At 43.4% G+C, this 18333-nt stretch overlaps 1 protein-coding gene across 1 annotated transcript in view; it reads left to right on the top strand.

The window, feature by feature from the left end:
• The first annotated feature begins 1206 nt into the window (after window positions 1-1206).
• Window positions 1207-18333, top strand: part of ksr (kinase suppressor of ras) — a 29399-nt gene continuing 12272 nt past the window's right edge. The window contains exons 1-9 of the mRNA XM_028320830.1: window positions 1207-1531; window positions 5515-5652; window positions 6847-6985; window positions 8626-8787; window positions 12251-12380; window positions 14675-14786; window positions 16087-16265; window positions 17049-17131; window positions 18132-18262. Coding sequence (XP_028176631.1) covers window positions 1367-1531; window positions 5515-5652; window positions 6847-6985; window positions 8626-8787; window positions 12251-12380; window positions 14675-14786; window positions 16087-16265; window positions 17049-17131; window positions 18132-18262 — 1239 coding nt within the window. The 5' untranslated portion in view covers window positions 1207-1366. The remainder of the gene's footprint in view (window positions 1532-5514; window positions 5653-6846; window positions 6986-8625; window positions 8788-12250; window positions 12381-14674; window positions 14787-16086; window positions 16266-17048; window positions 17132-18131; window positions 18263-18333) is intronic.

The following is an 18333-nucleotide window of genomic DNA, read 5'->3' on the forward strand; positions in this document are numbered from 1 at the left end:
ACTAGAGATGGGTTTCCACCCGGGTAAAAACCCACATGAGGGTAAAAACCCAATAAAAACCCGTTTCATTCCACCCGTGGGTGTTTACACCGGGTGAAAACAAATAATTTTATAATTATTTCAATTGGTATCTTTTCTTTATTTTTATTGAATTTTTCTCATTTAAGTTTATTGATTAATAAGTAATAAGTGAAATTTAACACTAATATGCATTAATATCGTGGCCAAATCGTAAAATTGATCACGTTATGATGATGTGACCAATTATTTTATAAAATGGTGTTATTTCAAGAATCGTTGAACCGATTTAAAAGAAATTTAGTAGGAACACAATAATTTGTGATCATGGCAAGGACATGGAGGGGGGGATGCCAAAGATGCCAAACACTCTCTTTGATGACATTACGGTATAAAGTTACAAATAACAACACCAACTACAAAGTACTTCTGCTTAAAAACTTGAAATCGACCGCCCTTCCGCCACTGTAACGCATTGTAACGTTTTTCAAGACCTCCTCTCCCCCCAGATTGCATTACGTAACACTAGAACGCCCCCTTAGCAACAAATACCACTTCTCACTTTAAAAAAACGCTATTTTTGTTTTCACCCGCCAGAATGGGTGATAATGGGTAAAAACCGGGTTTTAACCCAAAACACCCGGTTTAAACCCAATCGGGTGAAATGGGTTTTTACCCACTACCCATCTCTAACCACAGCTAATTTTCATAGTTGACTGTACTATACGATAAACATGTCAGTCAATTTGACAACCTTTGTCGGAAACATTATTCAATGAAAATATTGTCCGAACCCTTAGTAATTCTCTTCGACAAATACTTTAACACATTGTGAACCACTTTTCTTTCACGACTATATAAAGATTTTAGCAATTTAATTCACAAAATCAATTGCGCACATTTAAAATAAAGTTCGTTTACACTTTGACAGCAATAGACTGACATGTCAATGAAGTTTTCAGTTACTGTTGCCATTAAAAGAAATTAGTACCATTAATTTTCCGCAACATGGCGAGGGTTTTTATGTTCCTGGTCAGGCTATAATTTGTATTTTTTTTAGTTCACTGAATGTGAGCTCTTCCTTTGAACTTGGAGCTCACATCTGTGGCTTTGTTACAACACTATTCATGACGGTGCTGCCATTTTTCAAATGACATACGTCAACGTCATGCACTATGGTTGGACAGCAAATCCATAGACAAGAATATAGATTTTCTTCGGATATGGCCGCTGTTTCGGCAATACAACACCTGCAATGTTTTGTATATTCATTTTTATAAAATGAATGAAGTGTTTTTTACTTATATTTAGTGTTTAGTGGACTGTGTACAATACTGTGATAACTGTAATGGATGCAGAGAGCGAGTACGAAATAAAGAGAGCCCGTGATGCAATTCAAACGATAGACACCATCCAGTCTATGATCGACGTTTCTGCTGATATTCTCGAGGGTTTGAGGACGCAATGCTCGACGAGCGCGGAGCTTACGCAGCAGGAGATCCGGACCCTGGAGGTAGGGCTGGTGTTGGATGTGGTAATTTATATTTGCGTTAGGGAAACATGCCCTTGAAAGTATTGAGAGCGCCAAGAGATTCAAGGACCTTTAGACTCCAAGGACTGCAGTCGGTTGCCAGTTTGGAGGCCGTTCGCAACGTATACGTAGTGACCTTGCTTTTACGTATTCCCTGTTTTCTGCACACGTTTTATTCGCGTTTTAATTTTACATTTATTCAGTTTTTAATGTTTATGTCCACATGAGCAGTAATGCTAAGAAATTGCAGCAATAGTTGGAATGGCATACTAAATAGAAAGTAGAATAATACTCAATACTTGATACATTCCTCAAGAGAGAGTTTATTTGTGCATTAGTGCTGATTTTATAATAACTTTCTTTTAAATCTTTAATGGGTGTAATTACCTCTGTTAGATAATAGTGATTGATGCTTGCAATGAGTGTTCTCATTTATTTTACGTTAATAGTTTTTAAGTAATTTACTGTAAAAACTTTACCTAAAAATAATTTTACAATAAAATAAATTACACAGGTTTTTAAGGCTTTACCATATACTTAAATTTTACATTCTTAATAATGTTGCCAATGACTGACATAGTTTCTGAAATCAATCACATAAACAGCCATTTAGTATTGAGTGACTGCATCAAAAAACATATGGTTGACCACACTAATGTTGTCACAATACACATGATATTGATCAATAACAATGCAATTAAAACAATTCAATGTAAATGTTTATTGCTGTCAGTTTACATTATGGCCCCTGTGCCAAAGATTGTTTATAATCAATAAACAAAACATAATTAAACAATTGAGATTCCACTTATAAACACAATAAGCATTAATAATTATTTATCTTGATTTATAGCCGTTCCTTCATAACATGTTTAAAAACAAGAAGTAATGTGAACAAAATAAGTTACATGGTGTCCCAAATGCCTATTTCCCAATTAATAAGCAAGGCCTTTCTCTTTACAAATCATTTGGTTATTAACATATAATGTAAAGTTTAGTTTTGATCTATTTTTAATAGGATTCAGTGCTTTTTTAGTTGAAAAAAATTATTGACGCACAAGATTATGTTTATTGTTCAAGTCATAGAAGATGAAATTGCATATCCCACTTGAATTCAAATACCTGTATGTGTTGTCACTCTGCCTGTCTTAGGATCATGAGTCACCGTCTAATTAAAATGAGTGAATCTTTTCCTGTGTTGGGATTGTATTCAAATTTTGTTTATCATACAAGTGACAAATAAATTCCTAGAATTCAGGCATGTTTTAGTATTACACACCTTGTAATGCAGTTATTAGAAGTGTGCTAACCTTACTATTAAAGTACACTAACTTCAAAATGAGACCAAAATATGGTGGGTATTTTAGATGAGGTGATTACCTAAATAATATTAATGTGTTAGAAAATTAATTCAAGTAATTTACCACATGTCATTCTTATGGAATTCAAACTCTACTTGAACAGTCCACTGCCATAAAATAATAGTTTTTTAATAATAGATTTAAACTTTTACTTTTATAGCTCAGTTTTGTGATGATATAACATCCCTTTTATGCATCTAAAGCCTCCATTGCACTGAAGTGGTTGTATGTCAAGCAGGGTTCGAAAATATCCGATATTTATTATAAATATCAAAATATCGGATATTTATGATATATATCCGATATATATCAACTTTGATATATATCAATTTTGTATGAAAGCCATAGTATTATTTTATTGTATTATTCATGAATAATATTGCATATGTGTTACATAAACATGTTTTTTATGTTTTTAAAACTTAAAATCACACAAATAAAGCAAAAACATAAAATATCTTTGAAATACGGCAAAATCAACTAAAAAAATAAAAATCTTATGTCAAAAAGTACAAATACAGTAACAAATTTTAAAAGTTGATATATATCATCAAAACCGGCTTGATATATATCGGATATATATCCGATATATATCTTGATATATATCCCTTGATATATATCCTCGAACCCTGATGTCAAGGTAATAAATTGTGCAATGCAGGTCATGGCCAAAGCTGTCAGAGGGAGGGATGTTTGTCTGGAAGACTAGGCAGCTTTTGAGACATAAGTGTTGATCACATGCTTGTAAATACCTACATTAATGCTAATTGAAGTATATAACAACTATATAGTTGTATGAAACTTTTTTAAATTAAGTCATTGAACGCCGAGACGCTAGACACAATGGAAATTGTTTTGTTCGAGGCTCACCGGTGAGCCGCGTGGCGTCCAACGTGTTAATAAATGGGTCATTCCATGACAAATGTTACCGAGGGTGAAAAACTAAATATGTTCTTTTCGCATTAAATCTGATGAATTTTAAAAGAAAACATTCCAAATTATAATGTGCAACAAAAAAAATCTGCAAGAAACAAGTAATTTTTAAGTTATTAGTCTTCAAAGTCTATACTTAAGTCAACTGTCTGAATGATCATTTTCTCTCTAATTATTGGTAATACGATTAAACAAAAACTATCAATCTGTGAAACGTTTTGCCACTATATGATTTGAGGGTATTTATCATAGTATTGGTAGATAGCGCCATAGTCCCAAAAAAATTTATAATTATCAAGTTTTAAGTGTGTTTTCTTGTTAATTCGGCGATGTAACACCCGAAACAAAAAAACAGGTATTTGTTTTATTATTGTACCTTACACATGGATTAGGATAACAATATTTGGTAAAAGTAAGGTCATGGTAGTAATGATCACAAATACTAACTAATATCTGAGCATGATACTAATTTAGTATGTTTCTTTCTTGATTAAAAACTGTAACACCCGAAACGTATTGGGTATTACATTTTTATTTATATGTCGATAATGTGTGTATATTGCTTGGAGAAGTCAAAAAGTATTACTGTGAGGGTCCTTCGACCTCTCACTAGCGCTGGCATCGAAAAAGGAGTCATATTTCTCTATTTATGACATTTTTGAAATGTCGACTTAACACTAAAATTAAGGTATTGCTAAAAAGTCTCGATGTTTGACATTTCCATTAAATATCGTAATTAGAAATTAAAGTAATGCTATTTCAAGCCAAAAACAATAGAAAAAGCTATATTCTGAGGAAAAATTAAACTTGAACTTTGTATATTTTTAAGAAAAGCTGCTTCGTAATTTCAAACCAGAATTCGCTCTATTTGTGTTTATTTGTTGTACTGCTTATTTTGTAGTACCTAGAGACTAATAAAACACCGATTTTATCGATAAAACGCATTGAATTTTCGTACTCGTAACACCCGAAACAGAAGCATTGTAACACCCGAAACAAAGAAAAAAATTATAAAAAAATAGTAAAACGTTTTATGTAACAGTGATTGTATGTTACATGGTTTGCAAATTTCATACTTTAGAAGTCCTGTAAGTTTTAGGTATGATTCCTTAAGAAAATTCGCTAAATTTCGAGTAAATGCAGCAACAGTCAGAACATAGAGGCAAAATCTCGTAACGCCCGAAACGCACACTTTTCGACTCATATTTTCGTTATCCTACATTCTAAGCTGCACAAACTTTATTATTTAGATAAAACAGCTAAAAACGGACAGATTAAGGCACTAATATTATTAAAATACTATTTCAAAATACAAGAAATTGTTGAATATGTGTGTACAAACGTAACACCCGAAACGATGGAATGACCCAAATGAAAAAGATATGTTTTGTTAAAGAATTTTTGTAGGTAGTTTTACTAACTTCATACAATTTTTTATTGGAGCCGCGTGACTTTTCCTAGATTGCAAAACAGTTTTTAAGCTGCAAATACTTAAATTAAATTGTCTGCTTTGCCCTTTAAATATTGCTTACTGGTTACAACTGATTATTATGCAATAAAATTTATCAAAAAAAATTTTCGTGGATGAGTAATACGAATCCTTGTTAGAGCCCTTTATACAGCAGTGGACGTCATTTAGCTGAAATGAACGAATATATTGTTTGTTTTCAGGGGAAACTAGTGAAGCACTTCTCCCGGCAACTGTTCATCAAAGCGCGGTTCGGTGAGGAGTTGCAGCGGGAGCTGCGAGACGTGCCATGTCTCGCGCAGTGGCTGCGGGTCGTGGGACTGAGCCCCGAGGCAATAGAGGTACGTTAGGCCTCAGCCTCGAGTTTAGCGGGCAGCGGGGCGGGAGCGGCGGCGGCGCGGGAGCGGCAGGATCTTATGCGTAAAATCAAATAGACCGGTTCTCGAAAACAGCGGCGCGGCAGCGGGGCGGGAGCGGGCAACGAGCGGGCAGCGGCGCTTGAGCGGGCAACGAGCGGGCAGCGCACTCCTTCTTTTGCCCACAATAAATCGAGCGTTAGGAATAAATTTGAATCGAAATAAAATTGTCGCCGTTGTTCAAACATTTCGTTTGCGAATAAAAACAAATATCTCGACAACACAACCCCGAACACAACACTTCGCCGCTAAAGCGCGAGCTGCCCGCTTGTTTCGAGAACGGGTCTGCGTTGCCCGCCCCGCTCCCGCGCCGCCGCCGCTCCCGCCCCGCTGCCCGCTAAACTCGAGGCTGAAGCCTTATGGCTGGGAGAGAGGTATAGAGAGCACTCCTCTAGGACACTGTTCATCAAAGCGGGTCGGTGAGAAGCTGCGCCACGTGCCATGTCTCGCGCAGTGGCTGCGGGTCGTGGGGCTGAGCCCCGAGGCGATAGAGGTACGTTATGGCTGGGAGAGAGGTATAGAGAGCACTCCTCTAGGACACTGTTCATCAAAGCGCGTTCGGTGAGAAGCTGCGCGACGTGCCATGTCTCGCGCAGTGGCTGCGGGTCGTGGGGCTGAGCCCCGAGGCGATAGAGGTACGTTATGGCTGGGAGAGAGGTATAGAGAGCACTCCTCTAGGACACTGTTCATCAAAGCGGGTCTGTGAGGAGCTGCAGCGGGAGCTGCGCTGAGGCGATAGAGGTACGTTATGGCTGGGAATGAGGTATAGTACAGGAGATAGAGGACTGAGGAAGAGGTACAGAGAGGGAGAGAGAAGGTTGGGAAAGAAGTATGAAGCGGGGTCTTGGCGACAAGGTTATAGGGGTACAGTGTGGGAGGTGAGGGTTGTGAGGCTGTGCCACGCGATGAAAGAAGTACAGTGTGTCAGATGAGGGCTTCATCCAAGGGTTTTAGTGTTAAGCAAGCAGTAAAATGTTTTCCATATACTATATGACAATTTAAAGCAAGCACATTACCAATTTTCCTGCTAGAAAATCAAGAAATCAAAATCTTTATTTGACTGTCCCTTATTTACTTGTGTACTATAATGATGTTGACCACATTCCAATCTTGTTCCAGGCAATATGCACCCGTGTCGGTTCTCTGGAAGAGCTCAGAGAGCGATCCGATCACGAGTTACGCGCTCTGTTGGCCGGAGCTCGCGACGAGGAAGTGCGGCGGCTCTGCCGGGCCATGCACCGGCTCACCACCTATACAGGTGCGTGCGATTGTAGTCCTAATGACGCAGGTAACAAGGTCTGTTCTCTGGAAGAATCGGAGAGCGATCGGACCACGGGTTACACGCTCTGCTTGCCATGCACCGGCTCACCACCTATACAGGTGCGTGCGATTGTAGTCCTAATGAGGCAGGTAACAAGGTCTGTTCTCCGTGCGCTGCTGACATGATAATGCGACAAGGAACTTCGGCGTCTCTGCCGGGCCATGCACCGGCTTACCACCTATACAGGTGCGTGCGATTATAGTGCTAACGACGCAGGTAACAAGGTCTGTTCTTTGGAAGAGCTCAGAGAGCGATCGGACCATGAGTTGCGCGCTCTGCTTGCCATGCACCGGTTCACCACCTATACAGGTGCGTGCGATTGTAGTCCTAATGACGCAGGTAACAAGGTCTGTTCTCTGGAAGAGCTCAGAGAGCGATCCGAACCACGAGTTGCGTGCTCTGCTTGCCGGGCCATGCACCGGCTCACCACCTATACAGGTGCGTCGTGCGATTGTAGTCCTAATGCCGCAGGTAACAAGGGTCTGTTCTCTGGAAGAGCTCAGAGAGCGATCGGACCACGAGTTACGCGCTCTGATTGCCATGCACCGGCTCACCACCTATACAGGTGCGTGCGATTGTAGTCCTAATGCCGCAGGTAACAAGGGTCTGTTCTCTGGAAGAGCTCAGAGAGCGGTCGGATCACGAGTTGCGTGCTTTGCTGACCGCGCGTGACTAGGAAGTGCGGCGGCTCTGCCGGGCCATGCACCGGCTCATCACCTATACAGGTGTGTGCGATTGTAGTCCTGATGACGCAGACAATAAGGCCTCAGCCTCGAATTTAGCGGGCAGCGGGGCGGCGGCGGCGGCGGCGCGGGAGCGGCAGGATCTTATGCGTAAAATCAAATAGACCGGTTCTCGAAAACAGCGGCGAGGGAGCGGGCAACGAGCGGGCAGCGCACTTCTTCTTTTGCCCACAATAAATCGAGCGTTAGGAATAAATTTGAATCGAAATAAAATTGTCGCCGTTGTTCAGACATTTCGTTTGCGAATAAAAACAAATATCTCGACATCACAACCCCGAACACAACACTTCGCCGCTAAAGCGCCGCGCGAGCTGCCCGCTTGTTTCGAGAACGGGTCTGCGTTGCCCGCCCCGCTCCCGCGCCGAAGCCGCTCCCGCTCCGCTGCCCGCTAAATTCGAGGCTGAGGCCTAAGGGTCTGTTCTCCGTGTGCTGTTAGCTGGAGCTCGCGACGAGGAAGTGCGGCGGCTCTGCCGGGCCATGCACCGGCTCACCACCTCTACAGGTGTGTGCGATTGTAGTCCTAATGTCGCAGGTAACAAGGTCTCAGTGAGCGATCGAACCACGAGTTGCGTCACCACGTCTGCTGGCCGAAAATAAGTGATTTTTATGACTTTATCGGATTGATAAACTCAAAAGGTTCTTTTAAATTCACTGCCACTGGTTTCTGTAGTACCAGACGACGTGTCGCTAACTACGAGTGGTATTTGTTTCATAAAAATACAAGAGAAACCAGTAGTGTCGCGATTACACGTCGCCTGTTGATGCTGCTGCGTGTCTCTTTTATTTACCAGAAATAATCGATTTATCACTTTAATTATTTATTTATTTTTGCAGAGGCCCTAGCGAAAGGCGAAGGCGGCGCCCAACTCCAGCTATTCTGGGATTCATGGGAGAGACACGGGCACGCGCGAAACTCGCCGCGACCGCGCGCGCGTAACCACAAACCCGAAACGCACCCCCCACCTCATCCACACCAAGCGACGCATGGGAAGAAAGGTAAGCATAAAGTTATACTTATAAACAAGCCAAGCCCGGTCTGTGAGCACGTAGAATTTTGTCCAATGACCCCAAGCTACCCATCCTTATCGCTCGCGCGTAATTATATTGCTGTCGCGACTGTGCGACGGGTGCCCGCAGTGAGTGTGCGAGCGCGACAGCAACATAATTACGCGCGGGTAGTTTGAGGTCATTGGACAAAATTCTACGCGCTCACAGATCAGACTATAGGCCTTGTCTATAACGAAAGACAGCATGGGAAGAAAGGTACAGGTGTGTGCAATACGAGTCCTAATGAGGCAGGCAATAAGGGTCTTTTCCCCGCGCCTGCGTGTGCGCAATTATAAGCCAGAGACGCACCCTCCGCCGCACCCGCACCAAGCGACGCATGGAAAGAAAGGTACTTATGACGCAGACAATAAGGGTCAATTCTCCGCACGTAGTTATAAACAAGCCAAGTGTTTAAACAAGGAGGGTGGTTCTCAACTCCAGCTATTCTGGGACTCATGGGAGAGACACGGGCACCCGCGAAATTCGTCGCGCCTGCGTGTGCGCAATTATAAGCCAGTAACGCACCCTCCACCTCACCCACACCAAGCAACGCATAGGAAGAAAGGTAGGCATAGAGTTTTTTTTTTATCCACAACGAGGAAGCTCTTGGCCTGTATAAGCGAACTTCACCCGGACTCCTCAACCACGGAGGAACTGGCTATCTTACCTCTAATTGCCGGAACACAACAATGCTGTTAACATTGTTGTTATGGCGACAGACATAGGTATGGTGGTAGCTAGCCAGGCGGACTTAAAACAAGCCCTACCACCAACCAAACCGAACAGAAAAATCTGCTTCTACTGGGAATTGAACCCAGGACCTCTGCGTCTGAAGAAGGTGGTCTTACCACTAGACCACAGCAGAGGCGGTTGAATGTTGAGTCATAGACAAGCCTAGGCCTTGTTTATAACGAAAGACAGCATGAGAAGAAAGGTACGGGTGTGTGCAATACGAGTCCTAATGAGGCAGGCAATAAGGGTCTTTTCCTCGCGCCTGCGTGTGCGCAACTATAAGCCCGAAACGCACCCCTCACATCACCCGCACCAAGCGACGCATGGGAAGAAAGGTACTTATGACGTAGACAATAAGGGTATATTCTCCGTGCGCAGTTCGCCGTGTCCGCGTGCCCGCAACTCGCATAAAGTGACGCGATGAAGAAAGATGCTTATGACGCAGGCAAAAAGGGTCAATTCTCCGCACGTAGTTATAAACAAGCCGGGTGTTTAAACAAGGAGGGTGGTTCTCAACTCCAGCTATTCTGGGATTCATGGGAGCGACACGGGCACGCGCGAAACTCGCCGCGACCGCGACCGCGTAACCACAAGCCAGAGACTCACCCTCCACCTCACCCACACCAAGCGACGCATGGGAAGAAAGGTAGGCATAAAGATATAGTTAGCCTAGCTAACTACAATGGCGCTCAATCACTCGTAACTCCTAATAATCAATAACTCGCAAGAAAGACGTAAGCGCGCGCGCAACTATAACCGTTAGATACACACCCCCATGGGAAGACAGGTACAGGTGTATGTGATACCAGTCCTAATGAGACAGACAATAAGGGTCTGTTCTCCGCGTGCAGCTCGCCATGCCCACGCGCGCGCATCCACAGGCCAGAGACGCTCCTCCCACCTCATCCTCACCAAGTGAGGCATGGGAAGAAAGGTACTTATGACGCAGACAATAAAGTTCAATTCTCCCACGTAGTTATAGACAAGCCGGGTGAAAGGAGGGTGGTTCTCAACTCCAGCTATTCTGGGACTCATGGGAGAGACACGGGCACGCGCGAAACTCGCCGCGACCGCGTGCGCGTAACCACAAGCCTGAAACGCACCCCCCACCTCATCCACACCAAGCGACTCATGGGAAAAAAGGTAGGCATAGAGTTTTTTTTTTTATCCACAACGAGGAAGCTCTTGGCCTGTATAAGCGAACTTCACCCGGACTCCTCAACCACGGAGAAACTGGCTATCTTACCTCTAATTGCCGGAACACAACAATGCTGTTAACATTGTTGTTATGGCGACAGACATAGGTATGGTGGTAGCTAGCCAGGCGGACTTAAAACAAGCCCTACCACCAACCAAACCGAACAGAAAAATCTGCTCCCACTGGGAATCGACCCCGGGACCTCTGCATCTGAAGAAGGTGGTCTTACCACTAGACCACAGAGGCGGTTGAATGGCTAGCCTATGCCTTGACGACGACAGACAGCTTGTGAAGAAAGGTACAGGTGTGTGCAATACGAGTCCTAATGAGGCAGGCAATAAGGGTCTTTTCCCCGCGCCTGCGTGTGCGCAATTATAAGCCAGAGAGAACCTGCCGCCACACCCGCACCAAGCGACCCACGGAAAGAAATGTAAGCATAAAGTTATTAACCCCAGCGAGACTACAATGGCGCTCGATTATTCGTGATGATCGATAACTCGTAAGAGAGACGCCAGCGCGTGCCTAACCACAAGGTGCTGGAGACACCCCAATGAGAAGCAAGGTACAGTCGCGGAATGAAAAGGTTCGTCACCTTAGTGTCGGTTTTCGCTTGCACTAGGTACTGTAAGAGTCAAACCTGCCAACATTACAGTGCAAGAAACAGTGCTGCTAACATTTAAATAAATATGACGTTTGCTAACGAATAAGGTTTTGCTTGTTTATTTTTCTATCCCATCAGTGCAATGCAGTGATGACATTGACCAATTGACAATAGTTTTTTTTTATTTAATAGAAATAATAATGGCAGGTTGAACCAACAAGAAGGTTTCAATCAATCATGATAATCTTCTTGACAAGATAAATCGTCAAACAACTTTGATCTGAATAATTTTGAACTTTACTTACGAACCGTTAAAGCTTATTTTCTCTAACTCGAGGTTATTCTGTAACATAGTTTCAAAAGGTAATATGTGCTCGCGATTCGTTGAAGGAATCAATTTGAAAACTGACGAATCTTTTCATTCCGTGACTATACAAATGTGTGCGATAAAAGTTCTAATGAGACAGACGATAAGGGTCTGTTCGACGCAAGGGAAGAAAGGTACCTAGCATAAAGGATGTTTAGTGCTACATTGCAGCTTCTTTCAGTCCAATATTTAATGTTTGACATGGCTGTAGATGTACTACATGTGCATGTAGCTCAGTAAATTGTCTTGATGAATCCCATCTTAGACCACTGCCTCGTGTTGTGTCTTCAAGCTGATGTTTATATTCGCGAACAAAATGTCTGAACAACGGCGACAACATTTTAACTCACAGACGCGCGGACTGTCATCGCTTGACTGAGTGCACCCCTAATCGCCGCACCGCTGTTTTCGAGGGCCGGTCTATTTTTAACTATATGCAAAAATAAGAGCCTGAGCTAGACCTGTTTTATACCATCCCATATCATTAAAACTAATAACAAACATTTATCCACAGGTGGCAAATCCCCTACAACCCCAGTGAGCAAGCGGAAACAGAACTGTAGTCTACCTGCGCCCGCCGCCTTGACCAAGTCCAGGTCGCACGAATCCCAGTTGTCAGTGCGGCCAGACGCCTCCGATCTTAGGTGAGTGCCATTTTGAACCTTATTACTTAAGCATAGTGATAAAGAATATGTGAAATTCATTTCTGAATTGTGAAAATGACATGCTTAAACTGCAATCGACGTCACAACATAATCTCCAAAGAATTTTGAACCTTACAACTTAAGTATAAGGGTCAAGATCAAGAGTACCCGAATATGACGTTTACTTTCCGATTAACAATTGTCATTTTTCTGACATTGGATAGTGGCCCATTGGCCATAGATGGGTTATAGTCGATCTGCCACAGATAAAAAGTAAAAGATAAAGAAAACCATTAAAATTCGTCACATTATTTCTAACTCGTTTTAAATTTAAATCTGACGTTCGTCGACGCACCTTTACATTAACGCCCATGTGGCAACTTTCTTACGAGATTACACTATCAATGTGTGTATGGCTCTGAGACGTGGTCGCTTACTATGGGCCTCATAAGAAGGCTCAAGGTCACCCAAAGAGCGATGGAGCGTGCTATGCTCGGAGTTTCCCTGCGTGATCGAATCAGAAATGAGGAGATCCGTAGGAGAACCAGAGTGACTGACATAGCCCGCAGAATCGCTAAAATCAAGTGGCAGTGGGCGGGGCACATAGCTCGAAGAGCTGATGGCCGCTGGGGCAGGAAAGTTCTTGAGTGGCGACCACGAGCTGGAAGACGTAGCGTGGGCAGGCCTCCCACTAGGTGGACCGACGATCTGGTAAAGGTCGCGGGAAGTACCTGGATGCAAGCGGCGCAGGACCGGTCTTTGTGGAAATCCTTGGGGGAGGCCTTTGTCCAGCAGTGGACGTTTTTCGGCACAGAATAAGTAATAGTACAGGTACAGAAGGATTACTCCGCAAGACGATTTAAATAAATGCGAGTCTTGCTACGACGCGATACAGTGGAATTCAGCTCGCACAGCACTACGTACCTACAATTTTATTCACCTACAAGTTTTGTCTCTTTCTATCGCGTGCCTCTGAACTTTTCTTACGCTGTTAGGGTTGCTGTCTAGTGAAAAAATATTAAACTACTTATTTGTAATGAGGTACGTATGTAGGTAAGTATGCATTCATTATGGAAAACCTTGGGAGAGGCCTTTGTCCAGCAGTGACGCATTCTGAGCAGTAGTCATAGTAGGTTAGGTTCCTATACTATCCTAGTAATTATTGATTACCCACTTGGCCAACATACCTTTCAGCATCTTTGGGAAGCGAAAAAAAAGATGAATCCGGTAGATTACTTTTCGAATTTAAACACCCGAACGCCGCACAATATTTCTTTCTCTTTATGTCCATTTTTAAATAATACTTCGATCATAGAATTATAATCAATCATACTACAACGCGCGCCAGCGTCCTGACGAGCGCGCGCGTGACACTCGACTGATATAATACCCGCCGGCGGGGCGCTTCGCTGTAGGTAATTATCGGATGTAACGCGCGGAGTGAGCCAGGCCTGCTTTCGGCTGAAACGAACGAACGAACACTATCAATGTGTTGAATTTATAAACGTGTGATGAATCGACTTTGTGGCAAATTGATAACGACACAGATTATAAATATTTGAAATTGAATATTCATATTTTTTACGCAAACAATTTGTTGATTCTCCTTGAGCACGAGAATCATCATTTTTTTTTTAAAGATTATTAGCAACTAGCTTTCCGCCCGCGGCTTCGCCCGCGTGGAATTTTGTCTGTCACAGAAAAACTTTATCGCGCGCGTCCCTGTTTCAAAAACCGGGATAAAAACTATCCTATGTTCTTTCCCGGGACTCAAACTATCTCTATGCCAAATTTCATCAAAATCGGTTGCGAGGTTTAAGCGGGAAAGCGTAACAGACAGACAGACAGACAGAGTTACTTTCGCATTTATAATATTAGTTGGGATTTGTATTGCCCAAATTACTAATAGTCCCATAAGCCCCTCGTGTTAAGCTAAATAAGCTTGTGTTACGAGTGGGCTCACCACAATAGTCGAGCGGCGGTGGGATTCGAACCCGCGTTCCTCGGATCTCGAGTCGGCCACTCCGACGCCTTCACCGGCTAATATCGTGGCTAATCAATTTCTTACATATTTTTTTTGAAAATTATAAATAACTTGAAAAAATCGAACTGCCTAAGGCGGGAATTGAACCCACGACCTTCCGCTTGCCGGGCGACTGCTCTTCCAACTGAGCTACTTAGACACTGGATGAAACATTATAATTTTCAAATTAGTTTGAGATGCGACTCTTAACGCTAAAAATTTAATAACAATTTCTTACAGCCTGTATTTACATTGACTTGTCACCTTGCAGCGACAACAGCCAGTCGTCCGCAGTAGGCACGACGGAGGGCACGCCGCCTGCTTCGCCGCCGCCGGAACCCGACACAACGCCTCTACACCGCCCGGCGATATGCAATAACAACGTAAGTGAAAACTTTTTTATCCGCACCGGCCTTTGTCCGTGCTAAAACCTGGTCTGCGAGCACGTAGAATTTTGTCCAATGACCTTGGGGTCATTGGACAAAATTCTACGGATGCTTGGGCTACCCATCCTTATCGCTCGCGCGTAATTATGTTGCTGTCGCGCTCGCACACTCACTGCGGGCGCCCGTCGCACAGTCGCGATAGCAATATAATTACGCACGAGCGATAAGGATGGGTAGCTTGGGGTCATTGGACAAAATTCTACGTGCTCACGGACCAGGCTTTAGCAACTCCATTTTTTGGCAAAGCTATAATAAACTTTGCAGATGTGCCGACAGGCGATTTTTAATAGAAAAAACTTGGAGTCACTGCTGTTATCACTAGCACAGCTGTATAGGTCGCGCAGCAAAAGATAGCATAGTCGACACAGTTAACCATGGTTGTATGCAAACTGCTAACTATACAAACACTATGGACGTTTCGCTTGTGCTTCGCTCGCGAGCGAAGTTAAAATAGTTTAGCTCTTGGTCTGCATCCCACATTATTGTTTACTAGCTTTTGTCCGCGGCTTCACCCGCGTGAAATTCAGTTTGTCACAGATCGTCATAAATTATAGCCTAAATGTTATTCTGAGTTATCTACACTAATATTATAAAGAGGAAAACTTTGTTTGTTTGGTTGTAATGAATAGGCTCAAAAACTACTGGACCGTTTTTAAAAATTCTTTCACCATTCGAAAGCTACATTATCCACGAGTAATATAGGCTAAATTTTATTTTGGAAAAAATAGGGTTTCGTAAAATATGTAGGCTATATAATGTAGTCCACGAGGGCGACGCTGCGGGCGGAAAGCTAGTAAACAAAATCGTAAAGTTTCATCAAAATCCGTTCAGTAGTTTTTGCGTAAAAGAGCAACAAACATCCACACAAACTTTCGCATTTATAATATTAATGAGCAGTTGAATCTTTGACTCGGGCGCAAATAATGACAACGATCGAACGATCGGAAGTCAGACGAGGCGAAGCTAAGTTGCTCGAAGCGAAGTAATTTGTATGCCAGTAAAGCCCGGTCTGTGAGCACGTAGAATTTTGTCCAATGACCCCAAGCTACCCATCCTTATCGCTCGCGCGTAATTATATTGCTGTCGCGACTGTGCGACGGGCGCCCGCAGTGAGTGTGCGAGCGCGACAGCAACATAGTTAGATAAGGATGAGTAGTTTGGGGTCATTGGACAAAATTCTACGTGCTCGCAGACCAGACTAGTGTAGCTGAGGCTTATATTCTCCCATTCTTTCCAGGCAACCTTCGGCGCTCCCCGCTCTCCCAGAACGCCGACCGTCAGCCGCTGCATGGCGCACGACATCGCGCACCGCTTCACCAAGACATTCAACATGATCGCCACCTGCGACTACTGCGACAAGCAGATGCTCTTCGGCTCCGGGCTCAAGTGCAAGGAGTGCAAGTTCAAGTGCCACAGGTGACACGATCACGCAACCTAAACCTAAGGCCCAGAACAGACGGTGAAACGCAACTGCAACGAAACTGCAACTGCTAGTTACTTTTGAGTTGCATCTAAGTTTCTGCCTTAGCGTCCGTTGAGAGACCACACATGACGCGACCAGTTTGAAACTTTCAGTTTCAGTTTCATTCATCAAAATCATCAGAAAGTTGCAGTTTCGTTGCAGTTGCGTTTCACCGTCTGTCCTGGGCCTAGTTCGCATACTTTGCCGCAAAGTGTCATCAGTTTGTCGATCGACCAGTGACGGTGCGCACGCAAAATAGGTATTTATCTTTAAGTGCTGTCGTCTGCACAAAACCAGGAAGGCACCCTAACTCCACAAATCGGCAACCCAAGAGAGAAGAAAGAATCGATATTAATTACTTTAAATGTATTGTATCATCACCATTTCAGCCATAGGACGTCCACTGCTGAACATAAGCCTCCCCCAATGCTTTCCATGTTGATCGATTGGTAGCGGCCTGCGTCCAGCGCTTCCCTGCTACCTTTATGATGTCGTCGGTCCACCTTATCGGTGGACGTCTCACGCTGCGTTTTCCGGTACTCGGCCTCCACTCCAGAACCTTGCTGCCCCATCGGCCGTCAGTTCTGCGTACTATGTGCCCTGACCAATGCCACTTCAGCTTGCTAATCCGTCGGGCTATGACTAGTTCGTTTACGGATCACCTTATTTCTGATTCTATTCGATGCAAATACCCTATGTTTTGTATACTCTTATTCATTTGTAAATTTTTGTTGCAGAGACTGCGAAAGTAAAGTTCCTCCTTCGTGCGGCCTTCCGCCAGAGTTTGTGGTCGCGTTCAAAGAAAAATTTCACAAAGACGGTAAGTTAAATTACGATTTTAGCAAGAGTAATAACAACTTCTACCTACCAGAATTTTACGTAATATTGTACGGTGTGTTAGTCCCGTACAAACAGTTTTAGTTTGGGCACTTTTTCGGATAAGATAAATTCTTTTAATTCTTTTAGATCCCTTTTTATGACATGCGCAGATGAGGGATATTTATCCACCGATAACATTACTTTTTGCATTACTTTTAGACGTCTATGTGGGTTACTCAATACAGTTTGTAGAGATTACTGGTTTATCAATGGACATAAAGTACCTTGTGGATGTCGCGCGTCTCGAATATAGCTTAGCTTAGAGCAGTGGTTCCTAACCTTTTCAATGTGGTTCCTTACCCCTGTGAACAAGTATGAGAATTGAGTTTACCCCTAGCTAATCTATCTATCTATCTATATAAATAAAAATGAATTGATGTTCGTTAGTCTGATTAAAACTCGAGAACGGCTGGGCCGATTGAGCTGATTTTGGTTTTAAAATGTTTGTCGTAGTCCAGGGTAGGTCTAAACGGTGAGCAAATACGCGCGCGATAGTGTTTTTCAGTGACAAACAAAATTCCACGCGGGCGAACCACAAAAATCTCGGCGGCGGTCTCCTGCGGCTCTACAGAATTTAAGAATTTCGTGGTGGGATTAAATGCCCATCGTAAAATGTACTCTGTAACCGAAGGCATACGATACATTTTACGACGGCCAAATGTACCCCCACCACGCAATTTTTTGCTAAATAAGTTTGGCGCGGCCTATAAAGTACTATTATTTTGTTTATTGCTATTTTAATACTTTTTCGTGCCATTCCGTGTTACCCCTCTAGAATTTCCGATTTACCCCTGCGGGGGTAATTACCCCCAGGTTAGGAACCACTGGCTTAGAGTGTGTCATGCTCCTGATAGGTAGTGACTGATAAAAGACCTTTTAATAAGTTAAACAAGAGCCATTTATTGAATGACATAAGTTATACAAGTTTTTATTCCTTACAGCAGCGCCGGTGACAGGCGGGTACTACGGCTGCGCGTCACCAGTGTCAACTCGCGCGGGCGCGGGATTATTCTCGTCGTTCACGAGCCGCCCGCGTCGTCGTCACGCGCCGCAGCCGCACCACCACCATACGGTATGTGAACTTTATGTCTTTGGTGTAAGGTGCTAAATTGATTGCGGCCATAAGACACTTGATGTTTTGAA

This window comes from Ostrinia furnacalis, unplaced genomic scaffold (assembly GCF_004193835.3).
Source record: "Ostrinia furnacalis isolate ACB-3 unplaced genomic scaffold, ASM419383v2 OfSCF7454, whole genome shotgun sequence".
In the NCBI taxonomy this organism is placed as follows: domain Eukaryota; kingdom Metazoa; phylum Arthropoda; class Insecta; order Lepidoptera; family Crambidae; genus Ostrinia; species Ostrinia furnacalis.